The 23,510-nt window shown below is 45.9% G+C and overlaps 1 protein-coding gene across 1 annotated transcript; it reads right to left on the bottom strand.

Moving 5' to 3' along the window:
- Positions 1 to 218: 218 nt before the first annotated feature.
- On the bottom strand, positions 219 to 21,883 carry HHEX (hematopoietically expressed homeobox). The gene is made up of 4 exons (XM_063132865.1): positions 21,424 to 21,883; positions 13,207 to 13,385; positions 12,251 to 12,301; positions 219 to 8,808 (listed from the first exon to the last, which is right to left on the bottom strand). The coding sequence occupies exons 1-4, from the start codon at positions 21,809 to 21,811 to the stop codon at positions 8,575 to 8,577; spliced, it is 852 nt and encodes a 283-aa protein (XP_062988935.1). The 5' UTR covers positions 21,812 to 21,883; the 3' UTR covers positions 219 to 8,574.
- Positions 21,884 to 23,510: the final 1,627 nt, after the last annotated feature.

Raw genomic sequence — 23,510 nt, 5'->3', positions numbered from 1 at the left:
CCACAGCTTTGCTTGCTTAACAAGTTAATACTACTCTTCTGGAAGAATACCGTACCACACCAATTGCGTGGCAGGCACAAAAAGTCAATAGGTAACGCCTTTCCCATCTCATCAGTGATAAGCCAGGGGTGCAGAGTCTTAGGGTTGGGGTCCCAATCCAATTCTACCATGCACCCTTCCCCCTCAACCATCAACTGTTGAATGCTTTCCTGGCATTTTTGCAATTCCCTCCCCCCCCCCCCATTTAAAAGGTTGAAATGGTTTAGTTTACCGTGGCTTAGATACTGGCAGTAAGAGACTTAAGCTAAATTATGCTGGTCTTTTTTGGTAATTTTGGCCCTGCCCCTTTACCCTCACCCTGTACTAGAATACAGTCCCTGAAAACCTCGCCAAAAGGGAATTAAGCCCTCTGGCTGAGAGACGTTGAGCACCCCTGTGATAGGCAAAGCATGGCTTACTGATGTTTTGGGCCTATGCAGCTGTTCTATTTGGCAGGGTAGTGGGGAGCTTAATTTCAGATGTGAAATATGAGGAAAGCACTATAAATTTGTCCAAAAAGCAAAATAGGTGGCTTTGAATACTGGTGCCCCCTAGATGTGTTGAACTATAGCTCCCATCATCCCCAGCTATCACAGCGATATGATGGGAGTTGTAGTCCAGCATATCTGGAGGACACCCAATTGCGGGGAAAGGCTGCTGTAAGGTAATCAGTAGTGTTATCTACACACTGCAGAGGTAGAGTGGTTTCCTTTAGGCCACTGGGTTCAGTGTTAAGGTCTGATCTGAACAGAGGATTTCCTGATTCATATAGCCCAGGCTGTTAGCTACTAAATTACACCAGATTTGCGACACATACACAGAGAAAGAGAAGTTGCTTTTGTTTGTTTATTTATAAAACATCTATACCACTTTTCCATGATGCCAAACCCAGATACTATTTACAATACATTTTGCAACATTATAATTGGGATTTGAAAAGACACAGCAGATATTTGGGTGGGTGGGTGGGGGGAATTCTGTTAGTGATTGAAGTTTGCTGCCTAGAGAAGCTTTGAGCAGAGACCCTAGCTCAGGGGCAGAGCACATGCTTGGCATGCTGAAGTCCCAGGTTCAATCTCCAGTATCTCAAGTTAAAAAAAAAGAGTCAGGTAAATCCAGCCCTCCTGGGTTCCCCAGATGGAAATTTCCCCTTCCTCTCGGCCTGCTCCCTTTTCTTGGCTTTCTGCAGTTCCCCACCCCCACTCTAAAAAAATGGAATGTCCCCTAAGGCTTCATTACTGGCCCTAAGAGATTTAAGCTAAAATATGCTGGTATTTGTGGGGGGGCACCCATTTTGCCTTCAGCCCTGTGCTCCACTGGAATGCCCCCCCCCCACGAGAGCTTATTTGTTATATTTATTAACATTTATACCCCACTTTCTCTGCTAAAAAGTCACAGAGGTGGTGTACAACCATTTCAAACAAAATGACCTTCAAACAATAAAACCAAAATATTAAAGGCATGAAAACCAGATTAACGTCACAGATTTTTTCAAAGGCGAAATTGAAAATAGGCCTCTTCGCACACTTTCTGAAGGCCAAGGGAATGGGGGTCAAGCGTAGTTCTTGAGGGAATGCACGCCATTGCTGGAGCACGGCACAGGAGAAAGACCTGCCATGCATGCCTGATGAATGCACCCGTGGGGTACAATGAGGTCCTCAAAAGGGCTTCTCCTGCAGATCTTAACAGTCAGGCAGGTTCGTAATGAGAGTGGTGGGGTCCCTTAGACAGCCTGGTCAGAAGCCATTTAGAATGCAATCCTATTCATAGTTAGACAGAAAAAAGCCCTACAACTCTCAGCATTCCCCAGGCAGCCATGCTAACCATGCACAGAACTGCACCATTAAGGCTTTAAAGGTTAAAACCAACACCTTGAATTGAGCCTGGAAAACAACTGGCAAGGAAGGTGGGTCTTTCAGGACAGATATAATACGGCCCCAGAACTGTGCACTGGTCAGTAGTCTAGCTGCCACATTTTGCACTAATTGAAGCTTCATCAGGGATAGCTTCTCCAAAATGGTATTCAGTCCCAGGGGTGAAAGAGGTTCAACAGTCCTGAAGTTGAGAATGCCTGGCTAGATGACATGCAGACAGTCTGACCTGGCCTAATGTAGCACCCAATATTCTTATGAGCAAATTACGGAGCATGGTCATAAGCGCATTTACTCAAAAGTCCCACCTTGGAATTTATTCTTTGCTAAGTGTGCACAGGAATCCCCTGTACATGTTTACTCAGAAGATAGTCTCACTGAATACAGCCAAACTTATTTTCAAGCAACTGATGAAGAGGAAATTTCACCAGGTGCTGCATGCATACAAATGACACCTGCTGAAATCCCCCTTTTCTATACAACTGTTAAAGTTACAGGAGCCCTGTCCTCCTTTCCATATGGTCACCCTACCAAACATGATCTATGCCATCCTCTGCCAGCAATGCCCTTCCCCATTTTACATAGGAAAAACAAGCCAGTTCCTATGCAGAAGAATGAATGATCACAAAACTGACATCAGAAATAGCAATATTCAGAAACCGGTGGCAGCCTACTAGACCACTCCCAGCTGACCTTAACCTGGCCGTCCTGAAGCAAAGAAAAGACAAAGGGAGATCAGGGCAAGAGAGAGCTGAGTTAGAATTCATCAACAGGTTTGATTCTATTTCCAGAAGCTTGAATCAGAATAACAGATTTTTATCACATCACACATGTTATCTGGCTTAACTAGTGTCAGGATGTTTGTTATCAGTAACAGCTGCACTGTGAAAGACCACCGTTAATGGGATTGTCACCATCAGTACTTTCTGAATTGAATTTCCTCTTGATCACACTTTTTACAATCCCTTCAGCAACAGCAGCAGCAACACCATCACCTGTACTGTATTAAAAACATGAAACTCTCCATAATATTCTATGCATCAGATGAAGCAGACTACAGCCCACAAAAGCTTATGACAGAATAAATGTGTCAGTCTTTAAGGTATCACACATTCTTTGCTGTTTTTGCTGCAACAGACTCATGTAGCTACCTTTTGGAGTTTGGCTCATTAAGGTTTTCCTTTTCCTTTGCGCCCTGGAGCCCTAAGTGAGCTGCTGTGGTGAGTTACTCTTGATAAGCAAGGTTTAGTATTGGACTATTCCTCAACTACTCTCTGCTTAGTTCTTTAATAAATAAAATGATTGGAAACTGGACTTGATTTGATTCTCTTGCCTAGCCAAAAGGTAGCCCACCAATGCATTGGACTGCTTGGCAAGCATGCAAACCTGGTTGTTAAGGAGTTTAAAGGAGGCTCTGAAAGAGGGGTCAGTCCTTCTCCATATATAAGGACATGACATGAAAACATAAGACAAAGCCAACCTGGATTAGACCAAGGGTCCCTCTCCTCCAACCTTCTGTTCACACAGTGGCCAACCAGCTGCCGGTAGGAAAACCACTAGTAGGACGTGAGTGCAATAGCACTCTCCCAGTCATGTTTGTTGGCAACTGGTGTACACAGGCGTACTGCCTCTGAGACTGGAGGTAGCACATAGCCATCAGCCATTGATAGCCGTATCTCCATAAATTTGTCTAATCCCCCTTTAAAGCCATCCAAATTGGTGGCCATCGCTATATCTTGTGGTTGTGAATTCTGTAGTTAAGCTATGCACTATGTGAAGTAGCACTTCTTTTTATCTGTCCTGAATCTCCCACCCAATCAGCTTCATAGGATGACTCCATGTTCTAGTATTATGAGAGAAGGAGAAAAATGTCTCCATGTCCCCTTTCTGCACACTACGTAATTTTTTTTTTAACACATCTATCATGTCTCCCTTCACTTGCCATTTCTCTATGCTAAACAGTCCCAGATGTTGTAACCTTTCCTCATAGGGAGCTTGCTCTAGCCGCTTGGGCCTTTTAGTGGCCCTTTTTTGCATGTTTACAATATCCCTTTTTAGGTGCAGCAACTACAGCGATACACAGTATTCCAAGTGTGGGTGCACAATAGATTTATATAAGGGCAGTATAATATTTGCAGTTTCCTTTTCTAATTATGCCTAACATGGAATTTGTCCTCTTCACCGCAGCCACACACTGGACTGACATTTTTATCAAGCTGTCCACCACAACCCAAGATCTCTTTCTTGGTCTGTCACTGCTAGTTTGGAACCCATCAGCATACATGTGAAGGTGGGACTTTTTGCCCCAATGTGCATCACTTTACACTTTTTTGTTTTTACATTGAACCGCATTTGCCATTCTAATGCCCATTCTCCCAGTTTGGAGAGATACCTTTGGAACTCTTCACAGTCCCTTTTTATTTTAACCACTCTAAATAATTTGGTGTCATCTGAGAAACTGCCCACTTCACTGCTCACTCATAATTCTTTATCATCATTTATGAATAAGTTAAAAAATAATTAGTCCCAGTACAGATGCCTATTGGACTCTATTTCTTACATTTCTACTCTCTGCCTATCTGAAATTATTTTTAGATCTCCTTAAAGGGTAGAGCCATCTCAAGGTGGCATGAAAGATAAAAGCCACACAAACAGGATACAATAATATTTTTTAAAAAATATGTAACAGTTTCCAATCCGTAAGAGGATTTCTCTTCTTATTCCATGACTGCTAAGTTTGCTCAGTAGTCTTTGGTGAAGGACTTTGTCAAAAGCCTTTTGGAAGTCCAAAAGAACAATATCTATTGGATCATCCCTGTCCACATTTTTATTGACACTTCCAAAAAATCTCTAAAAAGTTAGTGAGACAGGACTCACCTTTATGGAAGTCATGTTGGTTCTTTTTAAGCAGGGCTTGTGCTTCTGTAGGCTTTCCACCAATTTACCCAGCACAGACGTTACACTAATTAAGCTAACCTTTTTAAAAATTGGCATTACATTGGTCATTCTCCAGTCCTCTGGTACAGAGGCTGATCTTAGGAATATGTTACATATTTTTGTTAGAAAATCAGCAATCTCACATTTGAGTTAAGAACTCTAAAATGAACACCATCTGGCCTGGTGATTTGTTAGCTTTCAATTTGTCAATAAGGTCAAGAATTTCATCTCTTGTCACCATTATTTGCTTCAATTCCTCAGACTTGCTTCCTGAAAACATCAGTTCAGGTACAGCTAAGTGCCCCACATCTTCATTCAGCTTCTCTGCAATCTCATTATCCTTTAGAAGTTCTTTAACTCCATTGTCATCCAATTTTATCTAACCCCATTTTCATTCATAAAAGCCATGAACCTAGAATATTAATATCCATTTGGAGGTTAGAAGTTGTTGAATATTAATATTTCATTATAGTTATAAATATAACATAAGTAGTGGAGGTGCTACCTTTGAGGAACGTAAGAAGAGCCATGCTGGATCAGACCAAGATCCTTCTAGTCAAGCGCTCTGTTCACACAGTGGCCAACCAGCTGTTAACCAGGGACCCACAAGCAGGACATAGTGTAACAGCACCCACCCACCCATGTCCCCCGGCTTACTGCTTCTGATACTGGAGGTAGCACATAGCCATCAGAACAGAGACCAAAAGGTATCTTGCAGCCTGTCCTACTTCGCAGGCTGGAGATGCAGACATACCAGATTATCACAGGTATTTTGGACTAGAATTCCTATCAGCCTTAGTCAGCATGGTCAATGGATGATGGGAGTGGAAGTCCAAAACATCTGGATGCCACCAGGTGGGGGAAGGCTGCTCTAATATTTCTAGTTTAAAGAACAAGGTAGCAAGTGATGCAAAAGACCTGCGGCCTGTCAGAGTAGACAGCACTGGGCTAGATAGACAAATAAAGCATCTATACATGAATGATATATTGCACGCTAATGGTTAGCTACTCATGGAAGTTTGTGGGTCCTATACATGATGCTGTCAACCTCTAGGATGTCTCCCACACCTTCCCCTGATAATCTTGCTTTTAAAAAGATCAGAGGTAATGTACTATTTAAAATTATTGCAGGATATCCCCAGTGGATAAGCCAGCATTGTGCTATAATACAGCAGCTAGAAGGCACTGTTTTATTGAACTTTATGTAGCCTAGCCATGGGGAAATTTTCAGTTACAAATCATGTGGTCGCCATTGGTTGCTGTCTAAAGGAGCCGAAGTAAATGCGGAAAAGACCAGAAGAAAAAAACTGATAAGGGTGCAGGTTGGGGGTGTTCCTTAATGTAGAGATGCTCTTGTGTAAAGCAGATTCCTCCTTTTGTTTGCATATGACCCCCTCCTACTGTTTTCACTCTGCCTGCAGTGAAGTTTTAGAATTCTCAACTGTTAGAGCCAGTCTATGTGGAGTAGAGAGCAAACAGGCACAACAATGATTCAAACAACAGAAAAATCACCATTTGAAAGCCAGGCAAATCTTGTTCATGCAGCCATCCTCTAGCCTGGTTTACATGTGGCTACTTTTGACCCAATAAACGTTACCAGCAGCCAAGCTCCAATGAAGTACAGTAGGTGCCCACACATAGAGAATTAAAGGCAAGACTTTCAAGTCAGATGGTCTGGCTGTCAGATGGCCTTTAGCTCCAGTCCACACAAACATACACATCTTTTTACAAAATAAAATAAAAACTCATAATTGTGTTCAAATCAATGGCCAGCATGCTGCATAGTTGGAAAAACCCTTTCAGTATGTAATCCTATACAGTAGCCTTCTCCAACCAAGTGCCCTCCAGGTGTTTCAGACTACAACTTCCATTGAGCATGGTCAAATGGCACATTGGCTGGGTGTGATGGGAGTTGTAGTCCTGCACATCTCAAGGGTGCCAGGTTGGGGAAGGCCATCATACAGGTCACACACTTACCTGGGAGTAAGTCCCATTGAACTCAACAGGGCTTTGTTCTGAGTAGACATGTCGAGGGTTGCACTGTTAGTTTCCCATGATGCAAAGGAGCTATTAGGACAGCGTTGGGCAGAAGGATTGCAGTTTACTGTAGGGCTACAGCCCAACATACAGTAGAGTATCTCATGCCTGCTAGTTTAGGGGATTCTTGCAAAGAATCCTGGACTAAGAGGATCTAGGCCTGATCCTCGTACATGGGATCAATTAACAGGGATTAGCCCTGGAGTCTCCAAGGTGGCAGCCGTGGGCACCAATGTGCACATGGTCACCTCTTTCTCTGCCTGCTCTGACTTTGTTGTCTAGCGATTTACTGATTTAATGTTTCATCATCATTATTATTATTATTATTATTATTATTATTATTTATTTATATAGCACCATCAATGTACATGGTGCTGTACAGAGTAAAACAGTAAATAGCAAGGCCCTGCCGCATAGCTGGGCTCTGTTTCTGTGGGCAATGCGGGTGGGATTGGAGCAGTAAAAAGTCCATTCGACAGACTAAGCACAAGTCCATTCATGACACAGCATGTTGGAAGAGAACCTCCCCGCCCTCCATTTTCATCAGCAAGATTCCATTCAAAGCACATGCCCCTAACAAAGCAAAAAGCGAGAGGACAGCAATACATGGAGGCTTAAAGGCACATTAAATCTGCTTGGGGGGAATAATCCAGACATTCCCCACACCAAAATAATCTGCAAAATGGAGGAAAAGAGGTGACACAGGTGCAGGTCAGGGACGACATCATGTGAGTCCCATGCTGCAATACCAGATATCAGACATGGCAAGAGTGCATTAAATCACTGGTGTGATGGAGCTCAATGCCATGCTTCACACAACACACTAAGCCATAATGTTTAATTCAAAATGCTTGAACACTGTGGCTTAGCATGTCATCTGAACAGGGTGTCTCTCTCTATCACACCCACACACACTATCCTTTCTCATCCTGGTGCCATGCTGGTGGGGATGATAGAAATTGTTACCCAACATATCTGAAAGGCACAAGTTTGGGGAAGGCTGATAGACTAAGTCCCTACCATGGAAAATATGTTGGAGAAGAAGGCAGTTCTCTTCTGCTCCCCACAATCATACCTAATTGTTAAGAACTGATTGTACATTTAGTGTCCACATATCACACAAGTTGGTCATACACCATTTTCAGTAGATGAGGAACAATGACCTTAATGAGATCAACAACCTGCTGCCCTCTCCGCACTTTCATGAAGACGATTCCCATAACTTCATGGAAAATGTGTGTTTCCATTTTGCATTCCACTACATTTGTGACATCTTTGTTAAAGCTTTCAGCCTCAAGAGTGAAATTCTCCTTTGGAAATCAAAAGATTCATTTTCATTTTTGTTGTTGTTGTTGTAGTAGTAGTAGTAGTTTCTTAGCTGGCTAAGGATCATTATCCCCCAGTTTATGGAGGGAAGTGTAGTATTACACTACCAGTAAGATATAAAACCAATCACTATACATAAATAGAACCAGGCTCCATTTATTCATAAAAGGACCTATTCTGCTTATCAGTGTATTGTAGGAACAAGAATGCTGATTGTTAGAGCTACGTGATTCCTGATTGTTTTCCTTCTTCCTCCCAGTCAGACTGAAGAACAAGCCTTTCCTTTTGTAGCGAGGATCGGTTTTTGTCAAGCCAACTCCTCTTAAGGTGCAAGCGGAGGGAAGGTCCATCCTCAAGGGGGCCACTATGGATGAGGACTGTTGAAATAGCTCTTGTCACCTTCAATGTCCACTTCTTGATCCGAGTCATCCGAAATGTCTGAATCCAGTTCTTCCTGGGAGGCCGGCGAGGGGGTGTACCGCGACCTGCTAGGAGAAGTCATTTTATCCTGCTCGGGACTCTGACAGCCTTCTTGTCTGGCATCCTGGTGACTGTCACTGCCTTCAGGCTCTTCTTTTTTGCTGGCTTGGGGGTTCTCCTGAAACCAAACAGGGCAGATGTAGAATGAAGAATGAGAGGAAACACCTGGGGTCGCCAAGAAAGATGGGGGGGAGAGAACGGGAGGAGGGGCTTGAAGGACTTTAAGCTACTTTTTGCCTTGGTCGAAGTCTTGTTTCCCTCGGAAAGTGGGCCACTTATTAGTACACATGATTGCCAACGAAGTAGGTAGCCATGTCATCTGCACAAATGCATTCCATTTCTCACCTTTCCCTACCAAATGACCTGACACATATCCCTGGAAACAAGGAGCTGTCGAAGAGGCAGAAGAGATCAGTCCTGCAGGGTGAACCCCAACCCAGTCCAGTTGGTTTTTATAGTGGATTTACTCCATGTAGCTTAACTTCAACAGATGGCCTGAAAGCAAAGGAGCTGCTTGCTTTGCGAATCTCAGCATTGAGAATTACCACCACGCAGGGGCTCTAGCTAGATCAGGCATGGAGTTTAAATGACTGTGTGTATGAAAGTGAGTTTGTATGGATGAGTGTACATGGGTTGTGTGAATGCAGGGTGTGTGTGGATGAATGAGTATAAATGGGGTGCCCCTTTCTCTTTTTGGCTTTGGATCTGCCTCCCACAAGTATGGACCCCAGCCTCTTTCCCAGATAGAATGTGGCCCACAACTTTAAAAAATCCCTGATCTATTTATTTCATTTATTATTACATTAATCTCACACCCTTTTTCCCTCTTGCAAGGAATCCAAAGTGGCTTACATGGTCCTCCTCCTCTCCCCTTTATCCTCACAACTTCCCTGTGAGGTAGGTTAGGATGAGAGTCAGTAACTGGCCCAAAGTCAGCCTATGAACGTCATGGGCTGAGTGGGGACTAAAACCCAGATCTCCTGAGTTCCAATCCAACACTAACCACTACACCACACTGGCTCTCTAGTGTTTCAAAATATTTGTACTGCCTATCAACAGCAAACAAAAAAACCGCAACTCCCCAATTAAAATTGGACCCATAAAATTCCTTCCCAGAATCTAAGCAGAGGGATACATCGTGAACGTGAACAACAAAGAATCTTGTGGAACTTTAAAGACTAACAAATTTATTCTGGCATATCTTTTCATGCCTGAATAAATTTGTTAGGCTTATGGTGCCTCAGGACACTTTGTTATTTTTGCTGCAATAGACTAACATGGATACCCTCTTGAAATGGTAGACATGGATACCCTTGCATATCTGTCCTGGACTAAAGCAAAGCAATGTCCCCAGTCAAGTGATACTAAGGTGACCATATGAAAAGGTGGACAGGGCTCCTGTATCTTTAACAGTTGCATAGAAAAGGGAATTTCAGCAGATGTCATTTGTATGTATGCAGCACCTGATAAAATTCCCTCTTCATCACAATAGTGAAAGCTGCAGGAGCCCTGCCCTCTTCTATATCTGGTCACGCTACAAAAGAGGGCAGGGCTCCTGTAGCTTTAACTGTTGTGATGAAGAGGGAATTTCACCAGGTGCTGCATGCATACAAATGACATCTGCTGAAATTCCCTTTTCTAGGAAACTATTAAAGATACAGGAGCCCTGTCCTCCTTTTCATAGGGTCACCCTAAGTGATACTTTATTGTGCAATCTCCTATATGTCTACTCATGCATGAGTTCAGTGGCACTTACTCCCAGGTAAGTGTGTATAGATTGCAGAGTAAGCATGTTTACTTGGATGTAAGCACCACTGAGTTCAGTGGAACTTTTCCCCAAGCAAGTATGCACAGGATTCACTTCCAGACAGTGGTGCTTTCCGGATGGCTCTCTGGGGCTGAGCGCAGGGCTCCGCTCCTCAGAATGAACAGGAGAACACCCAAATGCAACAGGGCTGGCTTACCACTGTTTGAATGAACTGAATAATATGCATGGCCATGGAGGTGGCACTAGTAAGCCTATTGAGTTCGCATCTAAAATTACCTTGCTAAACTGCCACTGTTTGCAGAAAGCTGTGAATAGAGTTCTACAGTGAACAATCATTTAATGTGGATGCATTACTCAAATATGATCTCACAGCCCAGATCCATCATCATCTCAGGTCCCAATGTAAGCTAATAGGTGACAGGGGGATTTTTTTCCACATTAGCGATTGAGAGTTCAGAACTAAGAAAGAGGAGGAGGGTATGATTTTGCCTAAGCAACATTACATATTTTTCTGGATTTGGCTTGCTGACAAGTAACTGGAAAAGTGGGGTGGGGACCAGTGACTGTAGAAAAGAAAATATCAGAATGAACAGAAATGGGGAAATGATCAGAACAATAGAAAAAGCAACCCGTAGGAAGCAAACATTGTTAAAGCTTTCACATAGATGAATGTTTTGTGAATAGTTCCCCCCTTAAATAGTAGTTTTGAAAGTCATTTTTAAATCTTACAAATAAATCTGATTATTTATTTTAACATTTTCTAGACGGGCCTTCACCCACAAAAGTGGGTTCCAGGGAGGTGTAGGAAGATAAAATAAACAATAGTATAACAAAATCATATCAACAATATAATAAAACACAAACAGCAAGCCAGAAAATGGAGAAGAATAAAATAATGCACAAATCAGATAAAAACCACACCAAGCAACGTTAAGCAGGAATCAAATTAAAATATCCCAGGGAATAAAAAAATTGGCACCTAGCACAGTAATTGAATAAAATAATGTTGTTGTTCTTTTAAAAATTGTCACCCAAAGAAGTACAGCTTTGGTGACAGTCCAGTCTCACTCATCGGGGCATTCCAAAGGGAGGGGGCTACCACCAAGAAGGCCATCTCCTAGTATCTTCATAATAGCCTTCTCTTATCATAGGCACTCAGAGAAAAGCCACAGCCAATGATCTTACATGCAGGGGCAGGTTGGATTAGGAGGAGGCGTTCCTTAATGTACTTGGCCCTCAAGCCATTTAGGGCACCACAAATTGGGCTCAGAAATTATTTGGCAGCCTGTGTAAATTCTTTTAGGATGGATGTGATATGGCTCCACATACGCAAATCAGTCAGAATACTGGCTGCTAAATTCTGCTAGTTTGCTGAAGCTTCCAAACAGTCTTCATGGGCAGCCCCAAGCATAATCCCTTGAAATATTTAACTGGAGTCCTGCTCACTGGAGTCAAAGCACTTGTGAAAAGGAGTATTCAGAAGGCTTTCTGACCTTCCTAGCATTGGAAATAACATCTGTAAGTAATTCTCTTGAATGGGGGGGGAGTAAGAGGGAAGGAAACAACACGAGAAATACCAATGTAGAGATAGTTTAGGGAAGTTTCGAATTGACACCTCTTACAAGCCAGTACTTTAAAGTGATTGAGGTTAGTGCTGTCCGAAGCTGTTAAGCAAGGTAAAGAGAGCCTTCAAAGCAACTGGTGCAGACACCTGAAGCCAAGCGAACCCGTGAGCAAATAAACAGAAATTCAACGAGTCCGTTGCCAGAGAGAATCGAGGCCTCTCGCCTACCTGCTTCAGGCGCCTCCATTTAGCCCGGCGGTTTTGAAACCATGTTTTAACCTACAAAATTTAACAGAGAAGGAGGGGGGGAGAGATATTAAAGGGAGAAAGATGGAAAGAAACCGCAACCCTAATACACAGGCAACTTGGAGTAAGCCCCACTGAATACAAAGATGGGACTTACTTCTAAGCAGACACACATCGGCTGAGATCTTTTTTGGTTTGTATTTTATGCTTTTTATGGTTTAAAATTTTGTATATTTGTTTTTAATGTTCACTGTTTTTAACTTCTGTGAACCATTCAGCTATGGGGCGGTATATAAATGTAATAAATAAGTAATATTATGTCAGTTTATTGGGAAGAAAGCCTGATAGGACAGAATGGGACTTCCAATTATACATGCATAGGATCGAGTTGCTGCACCTCAAAAGTTGAAAACAAAATCAGAAAAAGAAAAAAAAACTGCTTCAAAGAATGGTTCTGGGTCTTCCTTTAAAAGTGACATCCAATTTAAAGAGGGGAGGGAACTTTTGAATTTAGCTCCTGAACTAAGGAATTATTATTATTATTATTATTATTATTATTATTATTATTATTATTATTATTATTCAAAGCCTAAATTGCCTTCATCAAGATTATGACAATTCTAGCAAGGACTTTAAAGAGGTGAAAGGAAACGTTGGTTTTTTGTTTTGTTGGGGGGGGGGCAGAACCGAAGTTTATCTGAAGCCCCTCAGCATTTGAAGGATCATTCTAAAGAGCCTCTCTGAACTGCAGGGCAGGCCCATATCCGACGGGAATGCTATGTGCTTACTCGTGAGTCATCCCCTCCGAATACAGCGGGGTTACTCGCGAGTATACCCACGCAGGCTGGGGCTGCAGGAGCCAGCTCCGAGTGGAGTTGGGCCTCGACCCACGCTCGGCTCGAAACGCCCCCGGGGCGCGGGGCTCCGTGCTGCCTCACCTGCCGCTCGCTGAGCTGCAGCATCTTCGCCAGGCGCTTCCTCTCCGGCGGAGAGAGGTACTTCTGCGTCTCGAATTTTTTCTCCAGCTCGATGGTCTGGTCGTTGGAAAAGCGCACCTGGCCGCCTTTCCTCTTGTGCAGCGGCCTCTGCATGAAGGGGCTCCACAGCAGCGGTTTCCCTGCAAGAGGCAGCAGACAAACAGGTGGTGATGGGGGCGCCGGGCGGCCGGGCGGCCGGGCGGCCGGGCGGGCCCTCCTGCCCCAGCCCCACGGGCCCAACGTTCAGGGGACGCTAGTGGCTCCGACAACAGCATTTCAGCCAGAACTCGGAAGGAGCTATTCAAGCTGCTGAACCCGATCCCCAAAGTGGGTTCAGCACCTTGAATTTAAAGTTCTGGCTGAAACCAGTTTCACAGCCCCACGGACATCAGAGCCACCAGTCTCCGCTGCAAACTTTCTGTTCCCCTTCTCAGCCATGGCCTCTACCCTCTACAATCCAGAAAAAACAGCCTTCGAAACTGGAATAAGAAACTGGAGCTCCAGATCATAAAATATACACTTATATTGGGGAATGCCCTGTGAAGTTTTATAGGTGAGGCTTAAACCCTGTAGCACGTCTACCTTTCCTCAACCCCATTAAAACTTCCGGTGTCATTTAATCCGAAAAAAACTCACCACCACCACCCACCTCTTTCCCCTCCCAATGTCCTGTTACTTTTACGGCTGGCATGAAGTAAACCTTCACCAAACCGACCTAAGCCTGTGCCCAATCTTAGTCCGATTTAGAGTAGACCCATAGAAATGAATGGGATTTAAGCTAGCTAACTCAATGAGTGTACTCTAAATCAGACTAACATTGGACGCAATCCCCTCGATTCGAAATCCCCATTTAGGAAAGGCGACCCACCCATTCTTTGAGAACTGATATCCCATTTATTTATTTGGAAATCTGTGCAGTGCAGACATCAAAGGAGGTTCTCCCAAGGAAGCTCACAGGCACAACGAAGAACATGGTGTTGTAAGAAGGCCTTGAGGCTACAATCCTATACACACTTTCCCTGGGAGTAAGTCCTACTGAGCTCATTGGGGCTGAGTTTTGAGGAGATATGTGCAAGATTATACTGCAGGTTCCTTTACAAAAGTTAAGAAAATGTGTTAGCAAATTTGTCCTGGTTTTTGACTTCTCACATCCAAAGGGGCACAATTCATTAAAACAATGAAGAGTCTTGTGACACTTTAAAGACTGATACACTGAATTATTATGGCATAATAAACTCTAGTGGATTGAAGTCGACACAACTGCCCCTCTGGAAATCGTTCATTCACTTCCCCCCATCACCTTTGAAAACAATTCATTAAGATTTGGAACTTCGATATTTGGCAGAAGAACGCCAGGCTTCCGAAATTGACACGTTCGGATCACAATCCTGGTGCCACTCAGCTTCCCGGATCTGAGATCTACACTGTTTCCCAGGGGTTGCTAAACAGCACCTTTGGGCCCCGCTGGAGGCCTGCGTGCCACCTGGAGTGCAATCCTGGACATGTCTACTCATGAGTAACACCCATTGAGCTCAATGTGCCTTAGCCCCACATAAGTGGTTATAAGGCAGTGTGTCTGCCCCATTGACCTCAGTGGGGATTTCCTCCGGAGCAAACATGCTTAGGATTGCACATGCTTAGGATCACAGATCTAGTGGAGGGGAAATTAGCTGTGGCTTCAGTTAGGTATTAAACGCTTAGATTTGGTATCAAATGCAGTTTCTTTTTAAAACTTTTAATGAGGTCTAAAACTCTCTCGCAGCACAAGCCTGTGCATGTCTACACAGAAGTAAATCCCATTGAGTTCAAAGCGATTTACTCCCACCTGGGTTTATGTTAGGATTGCAGGGAGCTAGGCGAGGTGGAGAAAGCATTCGTAAATGGCAGGAGAAAGCATTCATAAATGGCAGGGGGCACCGTGCCCCTGTCGATTCAAATTGGGCCTCTGCGATTAAGCCAATATATACCGCCCAATAGGCGAACCCCTCGAGGTGGTTCACAAAAATCAGTGAAGGTTCTTTGGGAGGTACACAAAAACAAGATACAGCATAAAACATGGACGTTTAAAACCACAATATAAATGCCCAGCCAGAAAAAAAAAGCCAGGAAAACGTCCTACAACTCCCAGCGTGGCTGGTTGTTGGGGAAAGCTGGGAGTTCTAGGACTTTTTTCTGTCTAAACCTGCCTAGAATAGTATCCAAAAGCTTGTTGCGCCCCTAATCGAAAAGCAGGGGAGCGCAGGGTGAGACACAGGATGTTCATCTGGGTAAGTAGCCCGAGATAACTAATCCATGGCTTCAGGGTCGCGCCGGGAGAAAGCACTGGGCCGCCGCCGCCGCCGCCGCCTGTCCCCTCGTGGGCCAGTCCCTGCCCCTTCCTTCTCGCGTCACTTTCACCTTCGGCCTCCTCTGATTTGTACATCAGACGAGCCGAGGGGACAGTTAAAGCTGGGCCGCAAGGGGCTATGGCGACATTTCCGTCAATGTGTTTCCTGTTGGTCTATCTCTCAAAAGAAGAAGAAACACCCAAGGCTTCCTCCCCGCTCTTGCACTGACTGCACCAACCCAAGGAAGCCAGCCCTGCAGGCGAAGCTCAGCGCCCACCCCATGCTGGAAGCGAAGCGCAAGCAGCCGCGGCCAGACGGAGCCCGGGGGCTTGGGCCTGCAGCATTTGCACATAAGACGCCCTCTGCAGCTGATCAGACCAAAGGTCCAGCATTCTGTTTCCAGCCGTGATCAGCCAGGTGCCTTTGCAGTGCTCACCAGCAGCATTTTTGAGGGCCGAGATACTATATGGATTTTGGGATTCCCCCTTCCCTATTGTGTCCCCCAGTTCTGTGATCCTCAGAGAAACACTGCTTCTGAACTTGGAAGTTCCCTTGGCGATCGTGTCTAACGGATGTTGACAAACCTAACTTCTGTTCTTTTGTATAATCCTTGTTTACCAACCAAGACACTAGCCCTCAAGAAGAGCCCTGCGCAGTTTTGTCCGTAACTTTCTTGATTCCCAACAGTGGTTGCCCTGATGCCTCTGAGGGACTAACAAGCAGAGCACGAGGGCAATGTGACTCCACTGTTGTTAGGTCAGCACTGGCTGGTATTCAGATATACTGCCTTTCTACACGGAGGTTCCATTTAACAATTGTGGTTCACAGCGGTTCTGTCCTGCAGGAATGCATCTAATCCCCTTCTAAAGCCGTCTAAACAGTGGCTATCTTTCTTTGGGCAATTCTCTAAACCCACTGCACATCAATTTCACTAAGTGACACATTAAAAGGAAGAATATTATCTCTCCACACGCGTCATAACTGTTTCAGCCTGATTCGTGTCTCCACCTCCTCGCTCCTCTTTATCTTAAATGAAAAACGATTCCCTTCTCTTCAATAACAACCTTTTCTGAGCTTTCCCCGGAGCGCGCGCGTGGAACCGAAGGGCAGACGGTAGATTTTCCAGATTTGAAGTGCAATTCTATGCATGTCTACTCAGATGTAAGTCCTACTACGTTCAATAACGCTTACTCCCAGGTAAGTGGAGTAAGACCCAGTGGTCTTACTTCTAAATAGACTTGCATATGACTGTCTGGTAAGGCTACAATCCAACTTTGTGGCGCTTACATCTGAGGAAACTTGCATAAGGATGCAACTCAACTCACTTACCTAGGAGAAAGCCCCACTGAACACAATGGAGTTTACTTCAGAGTAAACACGCATAAGATCTCATTGTAAGACTGCAATGAGAGTAATATACCTTGGAGTAACCCTCACTGAAGTCACTCACTCTTACTTTTGAGTAGAACTGTATAGGCTTGCACTGAACAACAGAAAGAGCCTTAAACGGAAAATTATTTACTCTTGGGTCTAGAAAGTTCAGGCTAGCTATAGGTTCTCCTACTTTGAGGCTGCAATCCTATACTCAGGGAGAGTAAGCCCCATTGAATTCAATTTTACTTCTGAGTTGATGTGTTTCAGTTTGCACTGTGACTCTCTTTTTAAAATTATGCTTCTAAACTTGCAAAGAAAAATAATTAATTTTACTACCAAGCGATGGAATTAGGTAGGTAGTAGAAGTCTGTGCCTGCTTGCATTTAAAATGGAATAAGAAACTGGAGCTACAGATCATAATATATATACACATATATTGGGGAATGGCCCATGGGGTTTTATAGGCAAAGCTCAAAATAGTTGTGGGGTGATTTTTGCAAAACCTACATTGGAACGTACATTTTTTGATTGGCCCACTTTAGTCCGCAATTCTATACAAGTTTACCTGGGAGTAGGTCCCTTCTAAGTAGACATTCATAAAAAAGGAGGGGAAATGTCCTACTAAGTAAAAGCTAGTCAAGTTCATTTAATCAGATGATATTTTAAACTGGTGTGGGACTTCCCTCTTTCTAAATGAGTGTGGCTGCAAAGCTAAAAACCTTAATTAACTGGAACTTGCATCCAGATTCTACACACATTTTCAGGTTTAATGGGTTTGAGAGAAAATCATCTCCGTAGAAATCAGGGGGATGTATGGCTAAATAATAAAGATCAGGGTGTAATTCAGTGAAATGACAAAAATAATACTTGTGGTTATACAGTGCATTTAGAAAGCCCAGTGCCTTTCATATATATTATCTAAGTAATCCGAGTTTTGTTTGTTTGTTGTTTTTAGTGGAAAGGCAGGATCTAAAACCTTTTAATAAATAATAAATTACGTAAAATACTAATATTTCGGCTTAACTGGTTTATTGATCGTGATATAAACTATAAACTGGTTCCCGACCCGAAGGATCAAACGCAATCCAATGCAAAAGTCGTGCTGATTAAGGAGAATTTACTTCCGAGTAAACATGCATAGGTTTACAACGCGAATGTATCTAATTGGAAGTTAAGGCTGCAATCGTACACACATTCAATGGGAGTAAGCCCCATTGAAGTCAATAACGCTTACTCCTGAGTAGATATGCATAAGGGCGTGCTACATACCTCATTTATTTTAGTAGAACTGACTTCCATGTGGCTTGAGAGGGGGGGGCGTCGATTGGGCAAACTACCGCGTCAGTTTTCCCATCTGTATAAGGGGAATCACTACTCTCTTGCCTCCCCATCTGAGATTGTTATAAGATTACTATTTATCATTTTTGTAGAACTGGTTGCTGTTTTTAGTGGTGTAGTGTGTTCCTTTCCCCCTGCTTTGTTGGTTGGAGTGGACCAAAGATCTGTTTAACCCAGGATTTTCATTTGATCGTGTCTGCCCTCGCAAACAACCCTCAAAGTAGGCTGATTTCCTGCTGTGCATGAAGAAACTTACGGGGGGGGGGGGCAGGCGGACTCTCTACACCTGAAGACAGTAACAGAGCGATCCTACCCATGTTTTCTCTAAAATAAGACCAACTGGGTTGGTCTAACTGAGTCCCATTCATTTCAATGGGTCTACTCGAAGTAGGACTATCATTGACTACAACGCCTTGTGTCGATGAGGGTTGCACCCTCGCTTTAAGTGCGTTTAGGATTGCAGCCTGACAGTGCAGTCCTAAATTTTTCTTTCATTTCTTGGTTAGAAAACATTTCAATCATTGTCTGCCCTGATAAGTGGCTATAGGATTGCAGCACCCAACATTGCAATCCTATGCATTTCTCTGCAAAAGCAAGCCCCATTGAGTTCAAGGGACCTTACTCCTGGGAAAGTGGGTATAGGATTGCGGCTTAGAAGTGTGTGGCGGCAATCCTATACCCACGGCAAAATGGGGCGCATTGACTTGCAATAGTCCGGTGGGATTTGCCAAATAAATTAAAGATCTGATGAGAGCGAACCTATCCACGGAGTTAAATGGAAATTACTCCAGATTAGCATGTGGGTTTAGGATCACAGCAGCTTCGAAGGGGGGGGGGGGTCCGTTATGCTATTCCTAACTTCCTTGGTAGTGAAATCCATTTCAGTGGATTTAGTATGATCACTTTGCAGAAGTCCTGTCTAGGCATATTTACTGGAGATAGTAACCCCCTATTGAACACAGAGGATTTACTTCCAAGTAAACACAAGACGATGGCCAGTTTGAGAACCTAGCTATAATAAGGCGGCAGTTCGCCGAGTTTCAAATGGTCTCCTGGGGGTGGGGGTGGGGGTGGGGTTCGGGTTCGTTGTTTGTCTTTCTGTCTGACACCTCAGCCTTTGAAAATGCAACATTGTTATTCAAGATTTCGTTTGCGTCAGGCTTTAGTAATTCTGGTGAAAACAGGGGGTTTTTTTCCTCGTTTTTTTTAAGGAAGCAACGAGTTGTTTTAGCTGTCATAAAGCTCCGTCCCACACAGAGGAAATGAACAATATCAGAAAAACGGATCCGGGCTATCAGAAGCCGAGTGTTTCCTGAATTTGTCTGTATTGAGGATGTCGATAAAATAATCTGCAGCGTGCACGACTCCCGGGGAAGAGGCTGCTCCGGGCGGCCAGGAAGGCTCTGAACAGCTTCTGAAACCAGATTTTACTCCTATCACGAGCTCAAGATATCCTGTATGAACGGAAAAGGGTCCGGCCACCTCTCTCAAACCGCACGAACTCAAGCCAATTCTGCAATCTCAAACGCTGCAAGGTCTACAGGCGGCCAGCCCTGAGCGCGCCCGGACTGAGGCAGAAACTCAGCGTTACATGGGGAGGGACCCGGGAGACCCGGGTTCTAGTCCCCGCTCAGCCTACCTCACAGGGCTGTTGGGAGGATAAATGGAGAGGAGGAAGGTTATGTACACCGCTTTGGGCTCATTGGAAGAAAGGTGGGATATAAACGTAAAAATAAAGTAATTAGTTCAGTGCTACCTTGGACGCTGGCCTTCCCTCTCCTGGATTTTTAAACACACACATACACACAGAGGCAATATCGAAAAATGAGAGAGAGAGAGAGAAATGATTCCGGTTTTACGGCAGGCTGGCTGGCAGGGATCGAGATTCAAGATTTACTTAACACTTAATCCCGTTGATTTGAAAGCCAGCGCCTTCTGATTACCAAACACTTTGAAGACCACCGCCTTCTACACCACCACCCCACCTATCTTTCCAGTCAACTCCGGTATAATACGATTTCCACAGAGAAGGGTGCCCAAGAGAGTAGGGCCCTGCGAACTCCACGAGGCTTACTTTCGAGTAAAGATACACAGACGGGGATGGATTGGAGCCGGGACACACACACATACACACACACATATATATATATATGCGCACGTCCTGGCACTAAATTGAGTGAGGCCTCCTTCTGTGTAAACGCACCTAGATCGGATCAGGATGGAAACATAAGCAGATCTACTCCGCTTGTGGGTTGTGGGCGCAAGTCATTCACCGGTAACAGTGTCTTCAGGTCGCAATTTCAGTTCTACACGCACACACACACACCCCTTTCCCCCAAATTCCAAACGCTTTAATCTTTTGTAGCAATCACATAATAAAATAACACAAACTTTTCCTGCCCCTGAAATTAGGAAAGCAGCGGACTCGCTTCTGAGCGCACAGGCCCCGGGCTGCGTTCTGACAGGTCGACCGGTGGTGGCCTCCACTTTCGTGGCACAGCGAGCCAGACCATGTGGGCTCTCTGGCTCACGAGAGCTGTTGCCACAACCGGTCTTTAAGGGGCCACAGAAATAACATCCTTTCCCAGGCGCAGAAGAGGCAGCGCAGCAAGTGGGCCGCACCGCGAAGGCCGTGAAACTTTTACCCTGGGAAAGGTAATCTGGAATAATCTGTACACTCTGGGTGTAAATCAAAATGCCCCCAAACCACTCGGGGAGGCCAGGCGTCTGTGTCGGCGATGGTATTGCCACTGCCATGTTTCGGTCTTGTGTTTTTCTGTTTTGTTTTGTTTAATCTTAATCTGAGTATTTACTTTAAACACACAAGTACACATACAATTGTATAAGGTAGGACATGATATCGAATATTAAACATTTCAAGATCATGACCGAATGTCCTCCTGACTAGTCATCGACTTTGATTTCTGAGATGCGCTTTGGAGCTCCGGAGGGAAACGAACGATTTGGAGGCTCTTTGCTAAACCCCGGGGTTAGAGGGCCGGGCGGGACATCCTACCCAGGGGACCCTAGACCGGAAGAAGCGCTTTCCGTCTGCCACTACCCCGCTGCCCTCCAGACCCATCTACCCACTACACGCCATTGCCACCACCGGCGGGGGGGGGGGGCGCTGGTCGCTTACCCAGGGGGTCGTGCCGGATGAAGGCTTGCGCGTAATCGCCGACGGCGCGAGGAAACTGGTAGAGCGGGGCCCCGGGCGGCGCGCCATACGGGCCGGTCCCGTAGGCTGCCGCCGCTGCCGCCGCCGCCGCCAGGTGGTGGTGCGAGAAGGCCGGGTGGATGGGGGTGGGCTCGTAGATGGGGGTCCGGTAGGAGGCCACCAGGCTGGTGAAGGACGAGTTGGGCGAGGGCAGGGCGGGCGGCGGCGGCGGCGGCGGCGGCGGCGGCGGCGGCGGCCCCCCCGGCGCCCCCCTGGCCAGGATGTCGTCGATGTAGAAGGGCGTCGGGTGCGCGGGTTGCAGCAGCGGGGTGGGCGCGTACAGCGGGGCCCCGGCGGGCTGGTACTGCATGGCTGGCCCCGGAGCCTCCCGCCCGCGGCTCCGCGTCGTGCCTCCCGCCCGTGGACCTGCTGTCGCGGCCGAGCCGAGCCGAGCCAGGATCCCCTGCAAGCGGCGCTCCCTCTGGGCAACAGGTTTCAAGCTGTTGGCGCTGCTGGGCGGAGCCGCTCTCTGCCCGTCCTGGGGCGAGCCAATGAGGCGGCTGCGCACACGGCGAGGCCGCGCCCACCAGCCCCCTTCTCTCCCCCCCCCTGCGGCGCCAATCCACAGCCGAGGGCAGCGCGGGGAGCCGCAGGCCTGGCCCGCCTCGAAGCGTCGTGCCCTGGGCGCGTTAGAGACGCCGGAGGCGTCTCTGAGCGGTTAGCGACGCCAACACGCCCCCCAGGCGTCGCAAATGCCCCGCGCAGCCGCCCGCAGCCTCGACCACGCTGCGCCACCCCGCAGCTCTCCTAATGGTGCGAACTGAAGGCCAGTACGCCCGGAGGGCGACGGGATCCCGCTGCTGCAACTCTTCATCGACGTGGATGGCCGTGATGGCCTAGGAACCCCCCTGCGGGGCTCCTCAAAGGGTGCCGCCAAAGGCTGCTGACGTCTTCAGCGGGGCCCGCGGAGCGGGGCGGGGCGGGGCCTGAATCCAGCCCGTCGACAGCCTTAGGTGGGCACGTCGGGCATGGCTCATCTCTGCACGCACTTGGGGGCGAGGGGAGGGACTTCCTCACTTTTGCCAGGCTCCGGTTGGGAGAGGGATTGCGGGGCGGCGAAGCACAGCAAACACGACCAAGAGGGGATTGCAGGGAGCCCCTTCCTTCCTTGACACTGGATTTTTGTGAAAGAAATTATTATTATTATTATTATTATTATTATTATTATTTCATTATTAATGTCTTATTATTAATAATAATATCTCAAAAGTTTTTTCAGCTCGTTCCAAACAGGTTTACTTGCAAGCAGGTTTTCCAGGAGGGGGAAGCAACGTGGTGTGCTCGCCAGATGTTTTGGACCACAATGCCTATAAGCCTTAGCCAGCATGGCTGATGGAAGGGATAATAGGAGTTGTAGTCCATTTGGAGGACACCGGAGCTAGATCTATACTACTGCTTTATAGTGGTATTGAAGTGCAGGGATCAATGTTGGGGCACATTACACATTCCTTATACCACTTTCATCGTCTTATTTCCTGTTTTATTCCACATTATCAAAATCCCTCAACAAATGTCATTGTGTATCCTAAGAAGTATAAACGAGCAAGAGGGATGTAGCGCTGCCATGGTGGCATCGTGATGATTTGACTCAAGGTTTAAACCTGCAGATTGCCTGTGGCTGTATGTTTCGATGGAGCCAACTACAGCCCGATCTCACACGTGCTTATCTAGCGGTAAGTCCCCGTTGAACTTCCAAGACATAGTCCTGAGTGGCCGGGATATGGAGTGCGATGCACAGCCCGATCCTACTTTGTACTGGAAGGGAAGCCCTACTGAATTCGATGGGGCTCTCCTTCTCCCCGCGGCCATGCCAGCACGCGGAGATGATTGCAAGCCAGTTTAGCAATGGGAATTGGGGCTGGTCAGTTTCCAGTGCGGAAGAAAACGCGGCTCCCAAGAAATGTCGCCTTGTCTAAACTGGTCCATCCTCATTCAAAGGAAGGAAGACACTTTTCCTACCAAGGGGATTGTTTAGCTTGGGGGAAAAGGAGGCTAAGGGGAGACTTGAT

The sequence above is a fragment of the Elgaria multicarinata genome, chromosome 8, assembly GCF_023053635.1.
Source record: "Elgaria multicarinata webbii isolate HBS135686 ecotype San Diego chromosome 8, rElgMul1.1.pri, whole genome shotgun sequence".
Taxonomy (NCBI): Eukaryota; Metazoa; Chordata; class Lepidosauria; order Squamata; family Anguidae; genus Elgaria; species Elgaria multicarinata.
Note: the sequence above shows the minus strand (reverse complement) of the source record. Positions and strands in the feature narration are given on the sequence as shown.